General features: G+C 44.8%; 1 protein-coding gene across 1 annotated transcript in view; it reads left to right on the forward strand.

The window, feature by feature from the left end:
• The window catches only part of Igf2r (insulin like growth factor 2 receptor), a 134,527-nt gene extending 114,714 nt beyond the window's left edge, over positions 1–19,813 (forward strand). The window contains 8 exon segments of the mRNA NM_001310295.1: positions 352–488; positions 4,615–4,729; positions 5,622–5,768; positions 6,309–6,496; positions 8,928–9,114; positions 16,193–16,345; positions 17,249–17,318; positions 18,080–19,813. Of these exon segments, the coding sequence (NP_001297224.1) occupies positions 352–488; positions 4,615–4,729; positions 5,622–5,768; positions 6,309–6,496; positions 8,928–9,114; positions 16,193–16,345; positions 17,249–17,318; positions 18,080–18,496 (1,414 nt within the window). The 3' untranslated portion in view covers positions 18,497–19,813.
• Positions 19,814–22,126: the final 2,313 nt, after the last annotated feature.

Raw genomic sequence — 22,126 nt, forward strand, 5'->3', positions numbered from 1 at the left:
ACCCTTAGCTCCCCAGGGCCTCTCTACAGAGTAGATATGTGAATAGGAGGATTTAAATAGCCTTAAGTACAGTAAGCAACTTGCCAGGGTGTGAACTTCTGCTTCTCCTTGCTCTACAACCCTTCTTTCCCTGACCCACATTGCATAGGGCTTGTGTAGGGTAGGAGCTCTGCCCATGATGCTGCATGGTTGGCTCCCTTTTTCCGTGCTGACCTGCTTTGTGGCCTTGTCTCCTATAAAGCTGCTCCAAGGGCTGTGTTTGGCCCTGGAGCGAACACTTGGCTGTCCTGTATGTGTCAGGCCAGGGATGAGACTTACATTCGTCATTCCTCTCTGTGTGTTGTTCTGCAGGTACTTCATAAATCTGTGTCAGAGAATATACAAAGGGCCCCTGGACTGCTCCGAAAGAGCCAGCATTTGCAAAAAGAGTGCATCCGGCCAAGTCCAAGTCTTGGGACTGGTTCACACGCAAAAGCTGGATGTCTTAGGTAAGGCTGTAAGTCCTTGCCGTACTTGGCTCCAGGCAATGGGTCAGAGATGGGAGGGCGAGCCATCCTTGCTGTGATGGAGAGGTCATATGGGCTTTGGTGGGAACCTCCAGGTTTTACTACTGGTGATAGTCTCTTGGGCATTTCGACAGTTCCTGAAAACAGTTGCCCGCTGTGTTATCTAGATGACAGATCCCAGTCTGGATTAGAGTTCCTCTGAAGCTCATGTTCTGGCTATAGGTTAAGCATCTAAATCTGTCTCTCTGCACACATTTGTTTAGGAAAGCCAGATAAGTGCATAAGGACTTGATAAAGATAATTCAGGATTATATTTTCATAACAATTTGGAAAATAATAATGATGCTTTTTAGTACTTTCAGTAGAAAGTTCATCTTGCAATTGGTATTGAGTGAAAGGTGTTCTTTTTCATTATTTAAAGAAAAAAGATAGTGATTTCTTAGTGGAGAATGACTTGGATGTTTTAGAGGTACTCAAAAAATATTCCTCTTTGCCCATGAGGATAAGATGGGATTCCCTCTTTGTTGATTAAGCCACTGGATGATGTAAGTCAGCTCCAGGTATCAAAGTGAAGAAAGGAAATTCTGAGGAAACCTCTGTAACCTCTGATAAAAATCAAACGCTGAGGTTTAGGGGAGTAGCTCAGTGGTACAGTGCTTACCTCGTATGAGTGAGTTCCTGGGTTCAGTTCCCTAGTACTACCACAAAAAACAAAACAAAAGGGCCAAGGATTTAGCTCAGTGGTTCTGCCACCTGCCTCACAAAAAACGAAACAAAACCTTAAATTCTGGAGATTGGTAGTGGAAGGGGAGTTGATTTACAAGAAGTAGTGGCCAGGTCTGCCACTGAGATTTGCCCTCCCTTTGGGGAATCTGATTCACTATTGCTGCTTTTTCTGCATTGCTGAGGAAAGGCTAAGTGTGGGAGGGGCTTCTTAAAAGTCCACCCCCAAGTACTGCTATATTTTTGGCAATTAAGTTTCCAACACATGAACTTTGGGGGACACATTCACACCATAGCATTTTTCCCATGGTCCCCAAATTTATGTCTTCCACATAAAATACACGTATTCTATTCCAGTAACCCGTAAGTGGTGTTCCAGCATCAACTCAAAAGCCTAATGTCCAGAGTCTCATCTAAATCAGGTATGGGAGAACTGAAGGCAAACTCCCCCTCAGCTGTAAGCCTATGAAATCAAAACAAAGTCACATGTTTTCAAAACAGAATGGCAGATAGGGGTGAGCTAGACTTTCCCATACCAAAAAAAAAAGGCAAGAAGAAAAGGATAACTAGTTCTAAGTAAGTTCAGAATTCAACAGGGCAGACAGTCTTAAATCTTAATTTAATGTTTGCTCTGCTTCCTGCTTGAAAAGTCCAGTGACTTAAGGTCACCTTGTTGGGTTAAGGAGAGGAAAGACCTGTGTTTGGAAAGCTGGCAACTAAAGCGGTAGAGGTTATTGCTGACAAAGGCTATCTTGGGTTGCTAGGGAGCACAAAGGGCTTTTTAATGGAGCTGGGGGAGCAGGGGCAGTGGGCACAAAGGGTACACTGTATACAGGTCTTCATCATCTAGGGCCTGTATTTTTTTTCTGTTAGAATATTCTTGAGATCAGTCCCAGTAATTCTTCTAGAGAAAACAGGTTATTTCCCTGCAAGTTAAACATTATATTATCTTTAAATAAAGAACGAGATTAGCAAATCCTTCACCCATGCTTTGATGTTATCTGCATATAATCAGACGTTCTGTAAATCTAGAGAAAAGGTAGTGATTAGTAAGTTTTAGGGCTTACATCCTTTTAGTCTCCTGGGAATAGCTAACCTGGAAGTTAATCATTAAGATACAGAAGGCATCTTTCCTTGGAGACAGAATGGGAGAGAGAGTGGAAGGCTACAGTTATAACTTATTAGGCAGCTTTAGTCAGAGGTATCACCTGCAGCCAGGCTAGTGGAAGACTCAGAAGATATTGCTTAGCTGTGTGGCCTCCAAGATGAGTGAGCTTTCTCCCTTCCCCACCCGTACTAGGGATTGAACCCAGTACCTTTGCATCAGGCTACATCTTCAGCCCTTATTTATTTTGAGACAAGGTCTTCCTAAGTCCCTGAGTGCTCAGGCTGAACTCATATCTGGCCTGCCTGCATCTCTGAATGCCTTCCCAAATAGCACCTGGTTCCCACCGAGCCTGGTGATCTCTATAGCAAAGATTACTTGGACACACTCAATGTCTTCTCCTAAACATGCCTTTTCATTCTGTATGTGGTCAGGCTGTTTTCAAAAGTTTCACTTTTTGCTTTCCTCTTAATTATAAATTCTGTCTTTAAATCATTTCTCTCTTTCCTTATTTTGCTGTAAACACCCAAAGGAAGCCTCGCAGCTCCCTGAATCCATAGCAGTTTAGATGTGGCTTCTGCCAGATATCCTGGCCCATTGGTCTGAGAGTCAGTTTGCCTTGCATGAAGCCCTAGGACTTGGACACAAATCTGCCAAGTTCTTTTAAGAGAAAGGTGGCCTTTACTGTTATTTCCAATGCAACATTCCTAATTTCCATCTTAGACTTGTCAAAAAGGCCTTTGCTGGCTACATTCTATCAATATCCTGTCACAACCACTTTGAATAGTCAGTCTCTGTGCAGTTATTATATATATGGTTTATGTACTACTCTTCTGAGCCCTTGCTAGTGTTGCCTTTAATGTTTTCTGCCCACTATTAGGGCATTTCTAGCCATTCCTTCACACTCTCCTGACTTCCTCATCACCTAGATCTGAACCCCCTTGTCATGGCAACACACATGCCACCACCCCTGTGCCAGTATTCTGCTAATCCATCTTGCGCTGCAGTATCAGAATGCCTGATTTTGGGAAATTTTATTTCTCACAGTTCTGGAAACAGAAGTCTAGGATTGAGGGGCTAGCATCTGTTGAGGGTCTTCTTGCTGTGTCATCCCGTGGCAAAGGACAATAAGAAGGAGAGATAAAGGAAAGGGACCAAACTTGTTTATTCTCAGGAACCTTCTCTGATGATGGCATTATCCGTTCACAAGGACACATATCTCATAACCTACCTCTTCTGTGTTGGGGGTTAAATTTCAAACCATGAGTTCTGGGGAGCAGACTCATAACCACAGTAGTCTGAACTCCCCGAGGCAGACAAGATGGGCTGTTCACACAAGGACAGCTGAGGCGTGGAAGCATGTGTGTACTGCTCATGTGGTATGAGACATCTGTACTATTAAGACCTGTGAGTGTTTGATTCTGTTGTCCGGGGGCTTAAGCTTACTTAAAACTGGAAATTTTCTTAAAATTTAACACAGAAACATAGTATTTAAAATTAATGCTTTTTTTTTTCTGGTACTGAGGATCAAACTCAGGATCTTGTGCTTGGCAGGCAGGCACAGTGCCACTGAGCTACATCCTGGCCCTGGCAGTATTTAAAACATTGAACAGGAGCAGCTTTGAATTTGTGCCAGAGCTGAGAGCCTGGAGTCACTCCCTTGTCCAGCAGACTTTGTTGCTCTGGCCTGTATCCTGTAGGGAATATGTGGGAAGTAAGGGCTGTTCCCATCCTTCCTCCACATGCTCTTTCCTCTAACGGTTTAAGGCTTAAGGACATGTGCTTCTCCTAAAGGTGCCACACTGTGCCCTGAAGATGTCGTTGAGCCAGGGTGGCTCAGGCTGTCCTCTCCATGGTAGCTGGAACAGCCACTGGTAGGCTCTCAGCAGGGACATGAGAGTTGGTACGCAGTTACTGTGCTGCCGTAGATATTGAAACTTAGGGCATGTGCTGACAGCTGCTGTTATTGAGGTTCTTGCACACCCCTTCTCTGCACCCGTCACACCTGAGTCCATACACTTGTGAGGCAGTAGAGGCTCAGAAAGTCAACATCTTGGAGCCATGAAATTTTTGAGCAGAAGGGCTGAGGTTCGAACCGAAGTTTACTGTTGCTGGTGGTGGGGGCGGCGCAGGACAGAGGCTGCCACTGCACTAGGTGGTGGTGAGAACAACTCAATAGAACACACTTGTCCTGGCCCCTTCAAGTTGATTTTGACTTCTGACATCAGGCTTTTAGTGCACACTAGAAATAACTTCAATTTAATCACTTTTGTGTTTTAGATGACAGAGTTATTGTTACTTACTCAAAAGGCTATCCCTGTGGTGAAAATAAGACTGCGTCCTCTGTTATAGAGCTGACCTGTGCAAAGACTGTGGGCAGGCCTTCGTTCAAGAGGTGAGGGATGCCAGAGCGTTCTTAAGCTCTGCAAGGCCTCTCGGGGCCAAGGGGGCAGGGAAGGTGGACACCGGGGAGAGGATGCTTAGGGTATTGGCACAGGCAAGGGCTGGGGCCTGGGGACCACAGGGAGGAGTCCCTGGGTAGGGTGCAGAGACATTCCATTGGTAGGCTGATGCAACTTCTTCAGCCTCACTTACCTGAGACATTAAGGTCCCGAACTGGGTAGTGCTGAGTGTACTGGTTGACAGTGTTGGATTGGCCTCTGTCTTTCAATATCATGGTAGAGCCAAGGGGGCATTGGTTATATCACCCAGCAACCTGTCGGAGATCCAGGAGCAGGTGGGACCTGCACCAGAGAGGCTCTTGGATTATTTTTGAATTCTCCTGGCAGAGTTTTATGGTACTAGGGGACGTATGGCCAGCAGGGGGAGCACGTGAACTGTTTGGGAACAGATTCCTTCTGGAAGCTGGGCTTGGAAAAAGGAGTTCCAGAAATTGCCTGAGAACTTTTCTGTCTCTGAGTCTGAGCTTTTAAGTCAGAAATTTAGAAATCTAGGAGCAAGTATTTTCAACTCTCAATGTACATTTTCCAAAATTTAAAACATTTGCATCCAATACTTGTCTTCTTTTTTTACATTACTGACATGCTACACAGTGATCTTCCACAGTGCTAGAAAAAGGTGAATGACATTTCCCTCCCACCCTGGAGCTCTTTGTGCTGTGCAGTGTGGGGACTGCCTAGAGTCCCTGTGAAGCCATGGGGCTGTCAGGGAGGCCTTGAAAACCCAGCTAGCCAGTGAGCCAGTGAGGGCCAGTGAGCTCTTTCCGGGCCCTGGCCAGGGTCTCTTTATACCCACCTGGGAGGTGACCTGTCTGTGCATCCTCTCAGGTTTGACATCGACAGCTGTACCTACTATTTCCGCTGGGACTCTCGGGCAGCATGCGCCGTGCGGCCTCAAGAGGTGCAGATGGTGAATGGGACCCTCACCAACCCTGTGAATGGCAAGAGCTTCAGCCTTGGGGATATTTATTTTAAGTAAGTGAAACATTTTCCTTATGAGCATGAGGCATATTAAAAAATAAACCAGTAATTCCGGTCTTTTCTTAGTGAGAGCTCCATAACAGAAATAGGTTTGTATGTTTTAGTTACTGTTGCTGGAAGAGTCATATTTTACTTAAACCAAAAGAAAAGCGTTACTCAGCTACTAATGTTTAACACCAAAAATGGTTAATTCTTGTTCAAAATAGCCTCCTGTCCCCACCTCCTGATGAACCTGGGGTAGAAGCCAAAGCCCTCTGGAAGCAGGGTTGGGTGAGACTCCTCTGGGATTCCCAGCTGTGGGTCATAGCCTTGGAGAAAGATGCTTTCACACCAGAACATGGAGCCTTAGTGCAGTAGGACAACTGAGGCAGAAGCTGGTGCTCTAGAGACTCTGGGGTCATGGAAGCACTGCCCTGGCTTCAGGATGCAGGGGAAAGGAAACATCTGGACTCCACAGTCCCTCCAAGAACTAGGGGTGAGGTGGTTCTGTTTAAACCCAACCTGAAAGACTGTGCTCTTTCTACTGCCTCTCAGACTGTTCAGTGCCTCTGGGGACATGAGAACCAATGGGGACAGCTACCTGTATGAAATCCAGCTCTCCTCCATCACCAGTTCTTCCAACCCAGCCTGCTTCGGAGCCAACATCTGCCAGATGAAGCTGAATGGCGAGCACTTCATCAGGAAAGTGGGCACCTCGGACAGGACCAAGTACTACATCCAGGGTAACTCTCCACCCCCATCAGCCTTCTGTGCTTAACTCCCTCGGAGAAAGGGCTTTAACATTTCCATCAGCAAACTCATCACAGTTTTCAAATAAAAGCCCTGTTGTGATTCTAAGATATGCTCTGAAGGGAAGTGCACAGTCTGTTAAGGCCTGAACATCTGGCTGCAGGTGAATCCTGCCTCAGTGAACACAGGGCTAGTATGGCACCTTTGTGAGCCAGAGCTGCTCACGGGACAGGGGCAGGCAGAATTACTGAACTTGAGTTAAGCCTGATGGTGTCCTTATTTTGAAACTTAAATCAGTGTTAGAGAAGGCTAAGAATTTCATACTCACCAAAAAGATCCAAGATGCAGGCTGACTCTTACTGCCGGCCCACTTGTGAGAGAAGAGCATGAGGAGGTTTGATAGGGTCTCTGAGGAAGGGGTTGCCCTCACCTTTGTCATGAGAGTCATGAGAGAATCTTCCTGCCCTTTTGTCAAACAGCTTGTCTTTCATTGTGTGCCTTTCATTATTTGATTTTTGAACTGTGTGGCTATATTAAATTTTTAAGGGTGTGTTGGGAACCTCAGCCTTTCTGATAGGAAAGGCTGTTGAGAACCCTGAGCGGGGAAGAGAATGGAGTCTGGGAGGAAGCATGAGCTCCATGCTCAGGAACCTGGGGCCCAGTAGCAACAGGCCTACAGTAGTGCCTAATGGAGGGTCACCAGGAGACGGGCTAACCTTTTGGATCCTGGCCCCAGAGCTATGGCTGGGCCCTGGGCACCATGAGCACTATAGCCCCTGGATAGAAATGAAGTGCTTGTTCTGCCTTTGGGCCTGTGAGGCAGTAGGAAATTTGATCAACTCATTCATTCTCATAATTCCACTTCATAGAAAAACTACCTGTTTCCCTGTTCTTTTGCTTTCTTGTCACTTTAGTGACACCTCCAGTAACTTGGGGTCAGATGCACACATCACAAGCACCTCTTGTCCTGCCTTGCTGTCCTGTCTCCTCAAGGCCTGGCCCTGAGGGGCTAATGGGTAAATAGTGGTTGATGCTAAAGGATTGCTTTTAGAGCCTTCAGCATGCACAGAGGAAAGGCCAAGTTCTTTTCCATACAACTTGAAGATCTTTGACAGATTGCACTCAGTTCTACTGGCTGCAAGCATGGCTCCAGCCATTGTGTATCTATAAGCTTGCAGTCCTTCTGCAACCTGCTTTATATGGGTCACCTTTGCTGTCATGCCTTGGCCGCCCACCTCCCCAACCTGAGGAAGTCTGCTTTCACACACCCAGGGTTTCTATGTTCTTTGAATGTGTGGGAGTGTTCAGGTTCCACAGCACCATGCTGGTTATGAGTAAAGCCTTTACTTTTGTGTCCACACGACTATACTGGGTAGACTTTTAGAACCTCCAGCTTTCAGGACATCCATGTGAGGCACGGTGGTGTGTGTGTATGTATACATGTGCCTTTATTCTTAGGTAAGGAAATCCCTTCCAGACTTTTCTGCTTTCTTCATTCACCAGCACCAAAAAAGTAGCTCTTGTACTCATGAGTCTTTGATCATTCCTGAGGGTAGGAAGAAGAACCTGCAGGGCCCTGTCTCTAGGTGTAGAGCTGCCGCCTCGGCTCCTCACCTCCTTGGTGATATGCTGCCACACTGCCCTGCAGTGCCTTGGTCAGTTCCTGCCTTGGCCCATTGTACCCCACCTCTTCCCTGGGTTCCTATGGACAGCTCCATCCCATACTGAAATGCCTTTGCTCACAGAGAGTGTGAGCCAGCCAGAGTTAAGCAGAGAGCACACAGAGACCTCTCACATCTGACACCAGTGGCAAGTTCTCAGAACCTCTCTCCCAGTTAGTAATGTAATAGAAGAACTCACAGGTCTCACTGGAAGCTGCTGTATTTGGGTTTATGGTGGCAGCAGAAGGATGTAGATTACAGTCCACCATAAGAACGGGTTGAGGGAGGATAGGGTGGGTGGGTGGGTGAGGCAGGGTCCAGGAGGACTCAGATGCAAAGCTTCTGCTGGCCTCTCCCTGATGGGACCAGATACCATGTGTGGAGTAGTGTAGCCAGAATGCTTGCTGAGCTTGGTGTCCAGAATTTTTGCTGGGGTACCATTGTGCAGGCCCGATTGATTGATTGACTGATTGTCCATATAGTTGGTTTCTCTCCCCAAGTGGGCTGATGCCATCTTCAGCCCCATTCCTTGCCATGTTGTGAGCCAAAGTCAGAGGTCTGGCCTCTTTGGTGAGGTGTGCTTACTTAGGGCAAGGGCTCTCTGAATGTCCTTGGGTGAGCTTGTTTAAACTATGAAAGCTGACCATACGTGGGACATTGCACATTATATCGTTACATCTGATTTTGAGTCTGCCTATGAGGTCTGTGCCCGGGAGGCTGGTGGTAACTGCTTTGGCTGTGTGTGCTGCTTCCTGCTTCACAGATGGCGATCTCGATGTTGTATTTGCCTCTTCCTCCAAGTGTGGGAAAGATAAGACAAAGTCAGTCTCCTCCACCATCTTCTTCCACTGTGACCCTCTGGTAAAGGAAGGGATACCTGAGTTCAGTCATGAGACCGCCGACTGCCAGTACCTCTTCTCCTGGTACACCTCTGCTGTGTGCCCCCTGGGGTAAGTACAGTGTCCTGGATGCTCAGCACTTTGCCCTGTGCCCTCTCAAAAACTGTTCTAGAGGGCAGGAAGAGAAACCCGCAGGGCCATGTCTCTAGGTGTAGAGCTGCCGCTCGGGCTCCTCAGCTCCTTGGCAATTCGCTCCCACACTGCCCTGCAGAGCCTTGGTGTGGTCCCTGCCTTGGCCATCCCCAGGGGCCTGTGGGGCCTTCCTGAGCCCATTATACCCCACACAAGTTGATGTGTTCATGTTTTCCCTAGTGTTTTATTGTAAAGTATTCAGACCTGCACAAAAAATAGAGATGGTTCTATCCCCTCAAGCCAGCACCCTGCCCCCATGATTGTCAGCATGCTGCTGTAACCCATCACTCCAGCAGCATTAGCTGTGCTTCCTTCATGCACACAGTGTCCCAAGCTGGGTCCCACCTGAGCACTCCATGCTGTTCATCTGCACCTCCTTGGCCTCAGCTGCTGGGGCAAGCACTAGCCAGGCTTTGTCTTTGATTCTCAGCACATCTTCTCTTTGTATCTGGTGCAGGTTTTATATGGTAAAATTTCACTTTGACTGGGATGAGGTATTTTCTGTGTTTGAATGAGTGAAAAACATGTTCTATGGAACTTGAAAATGAACCATAGGCCGGGTTCCCCTGGGCAGCAAGGTGGGGTCACTTTGACCCTGAGCTACCCAGGCAGGGAGAGGTATGCTGCTATGGGCCACATTCTCCTCTTTGGGAGCTGGTGCTCCTTGGCTCAGAACCACTGGGGCTCACACAGTATTCATCTTGGATTTACTTTCTTCTTACTTCACCCAGGCTAACATTTCTCATAAGCTTTCCATTCTCTGTCCAGTGATTTTAATATCAAGAGAAAAATGAATTCTTACCATGTCATTTCCTGAGAAAGGAACCTACCAGTGGCAGACAGCAGTGGTAGGGATGATGGGAAAATTCCAGTCATATTTCTTAGATCTTAGATCCTTTTTTCACTTACAGGTGCTACCTCAGCAAAAAATAGCTTTGTCCTAAATTGTTCTAGGGACACGGGCATAAGGACTTTTAGCTTCATAATCATGAAAAGAGGCTTTAGGTTGTCATTTCACTTATGGTACTTCAGCTTTTGCACACACCTGTAGTGTTTTGTTTTTTTTTCTTCAGAGGAGACTATGGCTTCCTTTTTTTTAAATAGTAAAATATTTATTGGTACATTTTAGACATACATAATGATAACACTCATTGTAGGGAATTTGCACCTGTACACGATATATCCCACCTCTTTCTTTCCCATTACCCCCCTTCCTTCCCTATATACAAAAGCTTTGTTTCCAATTTTTCCTTCTATTTTCACTTTTTTTTCTTGTCCTTTCTTTCCTTTCTCCCTCTCCGCTCCCTTGTTTCCCTTCCCATTTGATTAACATTTTAGTCCTCATTTCCACTTTCGGTTTCTCACACCAGAGAAACAAAGCAGTATTTAAACACACATGTCTGATTTATTTCACTTAAGAGTATGCTCTCAAGGTCCATCCATGTAGCTGTAATTGTTTTATACTCATCCTTCTTTATGGCAGAGTAATACTCCGTTGTGTGAAAAAACCACATCTTCTTTATCCATTCATCAGTTGATGGGCTTTTGGGCTGTTTCCAAGATTTAGCTATTACAAACTGTGCTGCTGTAAACATGAATGTGCATATATTGCTTTGGTAGGGTGCTTTTAATTCTTTCAAGAAGATAACAAGAAAGGGAATAGCTGGGTCGAATGGAACCTCTAGTTTTAGTTTTTTGAGGAATCTCCACGCTGATTTCTACAGTGTTTGCACCAGTCTGCACTTCCATTAACAGTGGAAAAGGTTTCCTTTTTCCCCACAGTCCTGCCAGCATTTGTTATTGGTTGTTTTCTTGATGATAGCCATTCTTTCTGGAGTGAGATGGAATCTCAGAGTTGTTTTAATTTGCATCTCTCAAATAACCAGTGATGTTGAACAATTTTCATATATTTATTTGCTGTTTCTACTTCTTCATCTGAGAAATGTCTGTTCATTTCTGATGCCCATTTTTGGATTGGGTATTTAAATTTGGGGGTTCTGATTTTTTTGAGGTCTTTATATATTCTAGATAGTAGTCCTTTGTCTGAGCTGGCAAAATATTTTCCCACTCTGAGAGTTGTCTCTTCACTCTGTTAGTGGTTTCTCTTGTTGTGCAAAAGCTTTTTAGTAAGATGAGAGCCCAGTTCTTGATTCTTTGTGCTAGTTCCCGTGTGACTGAGGTTTTGTTCATGAAGTCTTTGCCTCCTTCTATGTCCTCAGGCATTCTACCTCTTTTATCTTCTAGCAGATTTAGTGTTTCTGTTTTAATATTTAGATCTTTGATCCATTTCAATTTTAGGTTAGTGCATAATGAAATATATGGGTCTAGTTTTCATCTTCAGCATGTGGAAAGCCAGTTTTTTCAGCACCATTTATTAAAGAGGCTATCTTTCTTCCAGTGAAGGTGTTTGGCTCCTTTGTCAAAGATGAGGTGGCTGAATATGTCTGAAGTTGTTTCTGCATCTTCTAATCTGTTCCATTGATCCTTGGGCCTGTTCTTTTGCCAGTATCATGCTGTTTTTATCACAGATTTGTAGTATAATTTGAGGTCCGGGATTGTGATGCCCCCTGCCTTCCCTTTGTTGCCTAGAATTGCCTTTGCTATTCTAGGTCTCTGGTTCCAAATGAATTTTAGGATCGTGTTTTCTAATTCTGTGAGATAAAAATGCTGTTGGAATTTTGATTTGAATTGAATTAAATCTGTGTAACAATTTTGGAAATATGGCCATTTTCACTATTTTGGTTCTTCCTATCCAAGAACAAGGGATATCTTTCCATTTTCTGATATCCTCTTTGATTTCCTTTTTCAGAATACTGTAGATTTCAATGTAGAGGGCTTTTACTTCCTTCGTTAGATTGATTCCTAGGTATTTAATTTTTTTGGATGCTATTGTGAAAGGTATTTCCCTAATTTCTCTTTCAGTGAGTTTGTTATTTGTGTACAGGAACGCTATTGATTTTTGAGTGTTGACTTTGTATCCAGCTATGCTACTGAGTTTGGTTGTCAAATCTAGAAGTCTTTTGGTGGAGTTTTTAGGGTCTTATACGTAAAATATCATGTCATCTGCAAACACATGTAGTGTTCTGAAGAAGTTACTACAAAATGAAAAAGGATTAAAACTAGATGTTCTTTGTGAAAGAAGGAAAATGTGAATTAAAAAATTAATAAAATTTCAAGAGTACACTTTCTTGACACTGAGAGATTAAAATACCGTAGGCTAAATCCTTCCTTAAGGTTTTCTGTGTATGTTTAGAGGTTCTGTCAGGCTGGGCACATAGAAGTCAGGTTGCTGTGAGTGGGAAAAGGAGATGCATCTTGAGGGCCCAGTTCATGGGACTTTGGGGTCCCACTTCAGAACCAGAGAGGAAGGTTCCAAGGAAAAGCTGCTTTTTATGACATTCATAGTATCGGGAACTGGAGGTGCTTACATCTCTTAACACATTGATAAAGCAGTAAAGACTTCAAGGGAAATAAAAAACAGAAGTTAAAAGCAGTAGTGTACAGTGCTCAAACAAGGCACTCCCAATGTCTTTACTCACACCAGGGTGGATGGCTGAAGTGTTACAGGTGTGGTCACAAGGCAGGATACTCCCTGTTTAGGTTTTTTCATTTTATCGAAGTATCAGTTGGATATGTTTAAATCAAATGTAAATATAAAAAAAAAACAAGTGACAGCTATCATTCTAATGAAAATTGAGATATCACCCTTTTTAGTTTCTTTTAGCTATTTCTTCTAGAATTTATGTCAGTGCTTTCTTGGTACTGGGAATTGAACCCAGGGTCTTGACACTGAGCTTACGTCCCCAGCCTTTTTAAACATTTTTTACTTTGAGATAGAGTCTCAGTAAGCTACTACGTTGCCTAGAACAGGCTTAAGCTTGGTGATCTTCCTGTCTCAGCCTCCCATAGCTCTGGAATTACAGGTGAACACCACCATGTTCAGCTACCTTGTTGTTTTTGATGAATATTTTATATTCTCTTTGTTGACTTCCTGCAGATAACTCTTTTATGCCCTTCCTTACTTTCCAGAATTGGGTACTTCACAATGTGGGTACAGCAGTAGTCAGTGCTTATGTATTTATGCTTTTTTTTTTGTGGTACCAGCAATCAAACTTGGGACCTTGCGCTTACCAGGCAGACAATAGAACCACTGAGCTAAATCCCCGGCCCAGTATTTTTGTTTTTATTAAATTATTTTTCAAAGGTTAATAAACCTGCATCTGGAGATGGAAGGGGCTCTTGTGTGCCCAGCACAGTTAGTAGCAGTGACAGGAAGGCCCACACAGTTGTGAAGCATCAGAATAGCAGGTGTACAAAAGACTCTACAAGTGCAGGGGAAGCTAAATTATTGAATTAAAGAATCATGTAAAAGTGAAAATACTGGGCAGCAGTAGTTTGTAAGCTGCATAGAAGAAATAGTTTCTTACTGATTAATTTTAACCTTTTTGTTTTGTATGCATGCCAATTTTTTAAGAACAATCACTAAAATAAAAATATGTAATATAATTTCTAATGCAGTAGTGAAGAAAAGAAAAATAAATTCAGGTTCCCCAGAGAAGACAAAAAAGGGAAGAGAAGCAGAAACAAAATCAAAGGCATGTAGGAATAGCCTAAGATGGTAGAAATAAATCTAAATATATCAGTGATCATTTTAAATATAAATAAACTGCTGGGGATTTAGCTCAGTGGTTCCACTGCCTGCCTCGCAAACGCAAGGTCCCTAGTTTGATCCCTGGTACCAAAAAACACCCCCCAAAACCCAACAAGAAATATAAATAAACTTCTAATTAAAAGACCAATTGTCAAAGTTGAATTTTAAAAACACCTGTGTTTACAGGGAATACAATATGCCTAAAACAAGGACACAGAAAAGCTCAGAGTTCAAAGTGATAAGAAAAAAAAAGTGCCAGGAAAATAACAGTCTGAAGGAAAGATGGAGTGGTTGTGGTAACATTGGATAAAGCGAGACACTGTCAGAAAATGCAGGGGAACCGTAGAAGGGTGAGTTCATTAGGAAGACCCAGGAGACCCGAACGCCTGTCAGCCTGAGCAGGCAGCTTCTGCATGTGAAGCAGAACCCACAGGCCACACACAGGCAGAAGTGCCAACTCACCTTAGCTCGGTGATAGCTGGGCCACATCCGCAAAGAGTAACTGGGAGGCTGGGGTGACTCTGAGGAGAGCTGGATAGAATAGACATACGGAGAGCACTGTTCAACGCTTGGAGAATTACTCATTCTTTCACTCACTCAGAACATTTGCTAAGCTTTGGAAAAACCAGGGAGTGGACAAGTCTTTGTGAATATCTAAACATAGGCACCATATAAACGGTATGTATGTTGGAATTAAGTGAGGAACCAAGAACAAAAAATAACTAAAATCTATAAATACATTAAAAAACAAAAACCCACTTCTAAGTAAGCCGTGACTTAAAAAAAAAATCAACAGTAGAAATTAAACCAAATTAATAAAGTGAAAATGTCCTGATACAGCTAATGGGTTTCTAAGCAGTCCATGCCAGTTTTGACTGGGTCGGTTTCTGGGTTTGAAGGGAGAAGTCTGCGGGGTTCTAAGTGTCTGTCAGGTGTGGTGACATCCCCCTCCTGCAGAGATAACCAGCTGTAGGCCAGGATAGGGGTGAATGCCAAGCTCTTCCTGTTGTTTCTTGTCTTTCTGATCTTTTAGTTGTTTGACTTACACTGAACTTTGACACAGACCACCTGACCTTATGTGGCCAAGCCTTTGGTTGGTTTCCTACAGCCTAATTTGAATTATTTTGGAGCCAGATGATCTATACTTACTTTCTAAATGAATAGCCTGCAGCCTCGGTGTCTGACTTCTGTGTGTGGCTTCTCTTTTATCCTGAGCGGTCCAGATACTTTGGTTTTTTTTGTCCTGGGGATTGAACTGGGGACCTTGCGCTTTCAAGGCAGGCGCTGGAACCACTGAGCTAAATCCTTGGCCCACTTTGTTTGTTTTTTGAGTCAAGATCTCGCTGTGTATTCAGACTGTCCTTAAACTCAGTATGTAGCCCGGGTGGCCTCAAACTAGCATGATCCTCGTGCCTCAGACTCTTCAGTGCTGGGATTACAGGCGTGTGCCAGCATGTCTGGTATGAGTGGTCGAGATACTTCTTATTGCTGTGCTTAGCCTCCTGTTGTGGGGGACATGCATGTGGTGGCCCTGAATGACAGGAGGCCAGACAGATCAGAAGCATCAGGTTGTAGTACAAACATTGTTTTCTGACAGAGAGGGATAGCAGCCCAGTTCTTTCACCTTTTATAATACCCGTTTTCCCTCTTCCCTTGAATGTGTAATGTCATGGAAGTACATTACCTGTCCTTGAAGGTCTGAATGTTGGCCTGTTGGGGAGGCTGTGGAAAGGCTGGCAAGTGTCACTAGCACTGTCCATGCCCAGGTCAGGTGTCCTGAGTGTTTCTTCTACTCTGGAAAGCGCCAGGACTGGATTGCAAGGTGGCGCTATTGCAGAAGCCCCTTCCTGGATGATGGCCAATGTTTGCCCAGAATCAGTGCAGTGTGCAGATGGCTCCTTCTTTTTTTAGTTTCTGTTCTGCAGTACTGGGAGTTGAACCCAGAGTCTTGACACTGGGCTCTATCCCCAGACTTTTAAAATTTTGAGACAGGGTCTTGCTTTGTTTCCCAGGCTGGGCTGGAACTTTTTATCTTACTTACCAGAGTCCTGAGATTATGGGCAAGTGCCCCCATACCTGGCTTGGAGGGATGGCATCTTTAACTCCTCCGGTTCCAACATCTTCAGTGCTTGACATTTCATGACACTTAAAACAGTGTTTTCTATTGGTGTGTCCATCCTCCTTCCTTAAACTCCTTCACAGGAAGTTTCTGCTGCCATATCCCATATCAGGTGGATTGGGCTTATTGGGCTGGGGGTAGGAGTGGTTTGTTTAATTAGTCCACTGAGGGCCATTCCCTGGGCTGGGAATCTCAAGTGATTTGGCTCCCTTTCTTGTGATATCTAGGGTGGGCTTTGACAGAGAGCGCACCAAAGAGGACATACAGAGCCACAAGGGGCTCTCGGAGCGGAGCCAGGCTGTCGGGGCAATCCTCAGCCTGCTCCTGGTGGCGCTCACTGGCTGCTTGCTGGCCCTGCTGCTTCACAAGAAGGAACGGAGGTAAGGCGGGCCCCTGGGGGAGCCACACGTGAGGGCCAGGTATATATATGGGTCAGCATCCTACCTGGGTCAGGCTCCGTTATGAGCCCAGTCACAGCAAACATCTTTCAGTTCTTAGTTCAGAAACTCCCTATGGCAGCAGAAACCACAATTTCTTAAATGTCTGCATTTCAGAGCTGTGGCACCATGCACAAGTTCTGACTTTGTGTCACACCTGGTCATGGCATGGGCTCCTTAGCCATTCCCTCTGGGTGTTTAGGACATTGGTCTCTTGATGTATCCAAAGATTGATAGAAAATTAAACATCATTCATGAGTAGACTTCCTACTGATCAGCTGACCTCTGTGCCTTTCTCTCATTATAAAAAGTGAGCATTTATTAAGCCCCCACTGTGTCAGGTGTGTGCCATCTGATCAGCTCCTCTTTGCTCCACTTCTCATGTGACTGTCAGGCAGGTTTTCAGGTAGGGCTCTGGGGAGAGATCTACTGACTGGGACAGTCCACTCCCAGAAGGCAGGGTGGGGACAGTCGAGGCCCCGTGCATTCTGCATTGCGTGGGCTCGCAGCAGGGAGTGTTATCCTGTTATGCTCCTGGATGGATGGAAACCTGGAAGCGAACTGGTGAATGACCTTGTGACTACCAAGAGGTGAAACAGGAGTCCTCTCCGGTCTGATTTCAGACCCCATGTTTTTTCTGCTGAATCATGACAGATAGTTTGTTGCCCTGCTGTCACAATGGGTCATTTGTCATTCTCAACTTCTCTGCCTTGGGAAGGGGGAAACATTTGTAGAGGACATGCAGCCACCATTATCCAGCCCTTGCGGGCTGCAAAACTGGGCTTGCCTTTGACTCCCCTGCCCCTGGTTCTACAGTGGACTAATTATGGTCTCCTTTTTTTACAGGGAAATTATGATAAACAAGCTGACCAATTGCTGTCGAAGAAGCTCCAACGTGTCCTACAAATACTCAAAGGTACTTGTCCGCTGAGTCTCTGGGGTGTCCTCATTCCCACCCCTGCAGCAGTGCTGTGTGGTCTGTGGCAGTAGAGCAGCATGGGCAGCTTGCAGCCTGTGAGGAAAACTGTTAGTTATGGCCTTAACCTGTCATCCTAACATGGTTTTGTCTTGTTTTCCTTCAAGTTTCTCCTATTGTGGTTGTGACTGATTTGCTTAGGAGTATTTGCTGTTTAGGTGGTTTCCACTTTTTTGCTATTGTCTAAAAACCATGATGATGAAAATCTCTGTGCATCTAGCATTTGGCTGAGTTCCTTCAGATAAACTTCCAGAAAAGGCCTTGTCTAGGTCAAAGGGCATAAATAAGTGTGTGGCTTGTTATAGATATTGCCAAATCCCTTTTTAAAATTAGACTCCCAACACAAGTCCTTCCTGTGAGTTCTCCTGCATACCAGATGTTGTCCCCTCCTCAGCCGCACAGTTGTGGGGAAAGCCCTTGTCCCCCAGCACTGCCTTCGGCTTGGCCCTGCCCCCTTGGTAACCATCCAGAAGCCCTCCTGTTGGGTCGCCCTTACTAGGAGCAAGAGGCTGTTGTCAGCTCTGGTGGTGACTTGAGAACGAGAGAAGTAGGGATTATGACTGGTGGGTAGTGAGTTCTGTCCTCAGCTCATGCCAGTAGGGAGGGCCCCTGCTCAGGAGTAAGTCAGGCAATGACAGGAGCAAGAGCAGATGGGCATTTCCACCGGGGCTCATGTGGTCTCTGCTGTTGCTCCCTGGCAGGTGAACAAGGAGGAAGAGGCAGATGAGAACGAAACAGAGTGGCTGATGGAAGAAATCCAGATGCCACCTCCAAGACTGGTGAAGGAAGGACAGGAAAATGGCCACATTACCACCAAGTCTATGAAAGCAGAGGCCCTCACATCCCTGCATGGGGATGACCAGGACAGTGAGGACGAGGTCTTGACCATCCCAGAGGTGAAAGTTCACGCGGGCAGAGGAGCCAGAGTGGACAGTTCACACCCTGTGAGAAACCCACAGCGGAAGGCCCTTCAGGAGAGGAAGGATGATAGGGCAAGGCTGGTCCCTGGGGAGAAGACCTGGAAAGGGAAGCCCAGGTCTGGACAGCACAAGATGGTGACATCCACCAAGCTGGTGTCCTTCCACGACGACAGTGACGAGGACCTCTTACACATCTAACACCATGGTGCCTACAGGAGAATGTGGAGCCATGGGACAGCCAAGCACCTCCAACCAAATAAGACTTCAACTTGATGATGCTTCTATAATTTTGCCTTTAACAAAAACTGCTTCAAAAGGGAAGAGTTTTTGTGGTGGGGGAGAGGGTGAAGGAAGTCAGGTGCTGCTTCTTCAAGGCATTGCTCACATTGGCCAAAGGGCGGTAGCTCGTGCCCAGGGTTTGCCCCAAGTCCTCATTTACATGCAGAGCTCCTCTGTGCGCCTACCAGGTGCCAGGCTGGGCACATCAGAACAGAGGGCTGTGTTTGAAAAAATCCTTGCTGCTTTAGACCCTCTAGGGTATTTGACCATTATATTTTAGCATCTTAATTCTCTCCCCCTATTTATTGACTTTGACGATTACTCAGGTTTGCGAAAAAGGAAAAAAAAAACAGCCACCGTTTCTTCTTATCAGCAGAATGCAGTGCACCAGGTGGTGTGGAAGGGAAGCTGTTGGGTTGCTGGGGTGGTTTCTCATGACGTTTTGAACTGGTCATTAATGTGTCCCCTGAGTTGGAGGACTTCATTCTGTCTCTTCTCTTTTGCTTTCCATTTTTAAGGGCATCGCACACACATGCACAGGGTCCCTGAGTGCCTAGGTTTGGGAGGCTCTGCCTGCTCTGTGCCTTTCATCAGTGACAGCTGCAGCCCTTTGCATGACATCTTCAGACCTAGATGTACAGAGCACATTGGTCAGTATTGTATTGCTTTTGCCAGCTGGTGAACTCATACAGTCCACCCAAAGATTGACTTTGTTTTTGTTTGTTGACATGGAATTGAGGTGTCTGAGAAAGTAGCTTCTTTCCTGGTTTGGGCTGTAGGTCTCATCTCTTCAGGTTCTCATGATACCACCTTTACTGTGCTTATTTTTTTTAAGAAACAAAAGTATTTATCAACCATTCAACCTATAAGAAGCCTTAATTTGCACAGAGTATGACTTTCTGAGCTGGTGGGAAGCATGGTGGGCCTCAATCTTATTGTAGCCTTGGGCAAGAAGGAGGACCTGGCCCATATCCTCCACTGGCTGTCGACTCCTTTCTTAAAGTGTTTCGTGAATGACTTTTTTCACGTTGCAGAGTTGTACATAGACTCAGTGGTATTCCTATTGGAAAAGCAAACCACCCTACAGAATCTCTTGGTTTGTGCCCTGTTTGGCTGGCTTATTTGATTTCAACATGAGTGTATTTTTTAAAATTGATTTTTCTCTTCATTTTTTTTCCAATCAACTTTATTGTAAGATAAAGTATTCAATAATTTCAATAAAAGATAAATTATTAATTGAGTGTATTTTTCCCCCCTGGACAGTGAAAACTTGCAGGGCCAATGGCCTATCTAACCACCTGGCTTTTCTTTCTATTGATGAGGCAAGGCTTCAGTTTTTCCTTGCAGTGTTCCCAGTTACCCATGTTAACTCCAGGTCCATCTACCTCCCCTTGCCTTTAGACCTTGAGTGGTTCCTGTTTACCAAAACAGCAACTATGGAGATTAGATTTCAGGATACAATAAAGGATCTTGTATGTCTTAACACTGGGGTTTTCTTCTGAGTAAGTTTATGAGTCTTCTGTCACAAATGAGGAATTAAGAGCTACCTACATGTTTATATGAAAGCAGGAAGTTATTATAGTTGTCTTCCCCTATCTGCAGTTTCATTTTTTGCAGTATATTACCTGCGGTCAGTTTCAGTCCAAAGATACTACACGGAGAATTCCAGAAATGAAATTGTAAGTTTTAAATTGTGCATTGTTGTGAGTAGGTGAAATATTGTGTGTCCCACTCCACTTGCTCAGCTTGTGAATTTCCCTCTGTTCTGCAGGTCCTGCTTTGTATAGGCTCACCACTGAATAATGAAGGTGGTAATTCAGATATGCCAAAGAGCAACCGGAAAGTGCTTCCTTTAGGAGAAATGGTAGAAGTTCTTAAGAAACACACACACACACACACACACACACCCCTCCCCAAATTACTAAGATCTATGGTTAAATTATCTTTTATTGAAGCAATGTATGTGTAGGCAAAAGGACAGCATACATAAGCTCTGCTTGAAATTGCAGGTGTTCATCTACTGGGGGTCTTGGGATGTGTGCCCTATGGGTTAGAGGACACTGTTGCAGTGTTAAAATCACACTTCTTAGATTCTGTATTCTCTCCTTCCAATTTTTAAAATTTAACTTTATTTTATCTTATCCCCCCTTTATTTTTAAATTGTAAATTGGCATTCTTTTTTCCTTGAAGTTTTTATAGCATTTCCTGAGATTGGTAGGGGCTTATAGAGGTTTACATTATATCCTATGTCACTGGTCCTCAGGCATAGGAGGAAGTTGTCTTCCAAGCAATTCCCACCTCCAAAGAAATCAGGAAGCCGTCAGTAAAGGGACATTTGCAAGGACCTGCTGCCCCTTGGTAAACTGGGCAGGGGAGTGTGTTTTCAGCTTGCTCCTGATCCAGTAATCTGCCTACGTCTGGCCCTCAGAGGGAAAGGAAAGGGACAACTGTGTGAGCTTGTTTGACTCTGAGGTACGGGGATTGAAGCCGGTGCCTTTGCATTGAACTACATCCCCAGCCTGTTTTATTTTTTATTTATTTTTGGTTTTTGCTCCAGGGTTTCACAGAGTTGATAAATATCTCAGGCTGGGTTTGAACTTGGGAGACCTCCTGCCTCATCTTTCAGAGTGTTGGGATTACAGGCATGTGTCGCCATACTCAGCTTGTTTGCTTTGACTCTTGATATGTAGTCGGTGTGGCTTTGAACTTACTATGTACCCCAGGCTGGCCTTGAACTTGCTGTGATCTACTTCACCCCTCTGAGTGCTGGGATTATAGGTGTGCACCACCCACCATGCCGGCTTGCTTTGACTCTTCTTAAGAATCTATATGGTCTCTACTCCAAGCCTCTGAAAAAAAAAGAGCAGCCATCCTTGCCGCTGTTATTACGGGTGTTTTTAGGAAAACCTACCTTCATAACAAGTAGAAATTACAGTCTTCTCAGACAAATGATTTTACTGATAAGAGTATGAAAATTTTTTTAAATCAGTGACAAAGTTTATTTGAAAAAATAAAAGTGAACAGGAAAACTGGCTCTGCAGAGTGAGCTTGGGCGGAGTAAAAGAGGAAAAAGCAAGATAAAAGTACACCCTGGAGAAAGCAGGGCAGGCTACCATGAGGAAAGCCATGATAGCAAGCTCTTCTTAGCATCTGTGACCTTTTATACTGTCCACATCTTGAGGAAACCCATGAGAAGTTCTACATATGGGTCTTAAGAGGCTGTGCTGGGATCCCATACTTCAGGCTGATATCAAGTCTAGGCAATCCTATTGAAAACCTGCTTGAGTTCTCACAAGAAGTCCCAAGTGCAGGGCTTTGGGAACTGTACAGTGAATGTGTTCTGGGATCTTGTAATTATCACACCTACTTCCCCAGCCAGTTTTGCCTCACGCTAATCTGTTGTTTCCTCCTGAGAGACACAAATCCCCGTAATTCTTTATGGGGTTTGAGGAGATAGAAATTTCTGTCTTCTATAGCTTCTTCAAGCTGGAGGGGGCTGTACACCCTATGTACTAGGGATTGTGTGCTCTCCAACTACTTTGGGGTACT

Source organism: Heterocephalus glaber, unplaced genomic scaffold, assembly GCF_053883595.1.
Source record: "Heterocephalus glaber isolate CG9 unplaced genomic scaffold, H.glaber_assembly_v1.0 deba00001523, whole genome shotgun sequence".
Taxonomy (NCBI): Eukaryota; Metazoa; Chordata; class Mammalia; order Rodentia; family Bathyergidae; genus Heterocephalus; species Heterocephalus glaber.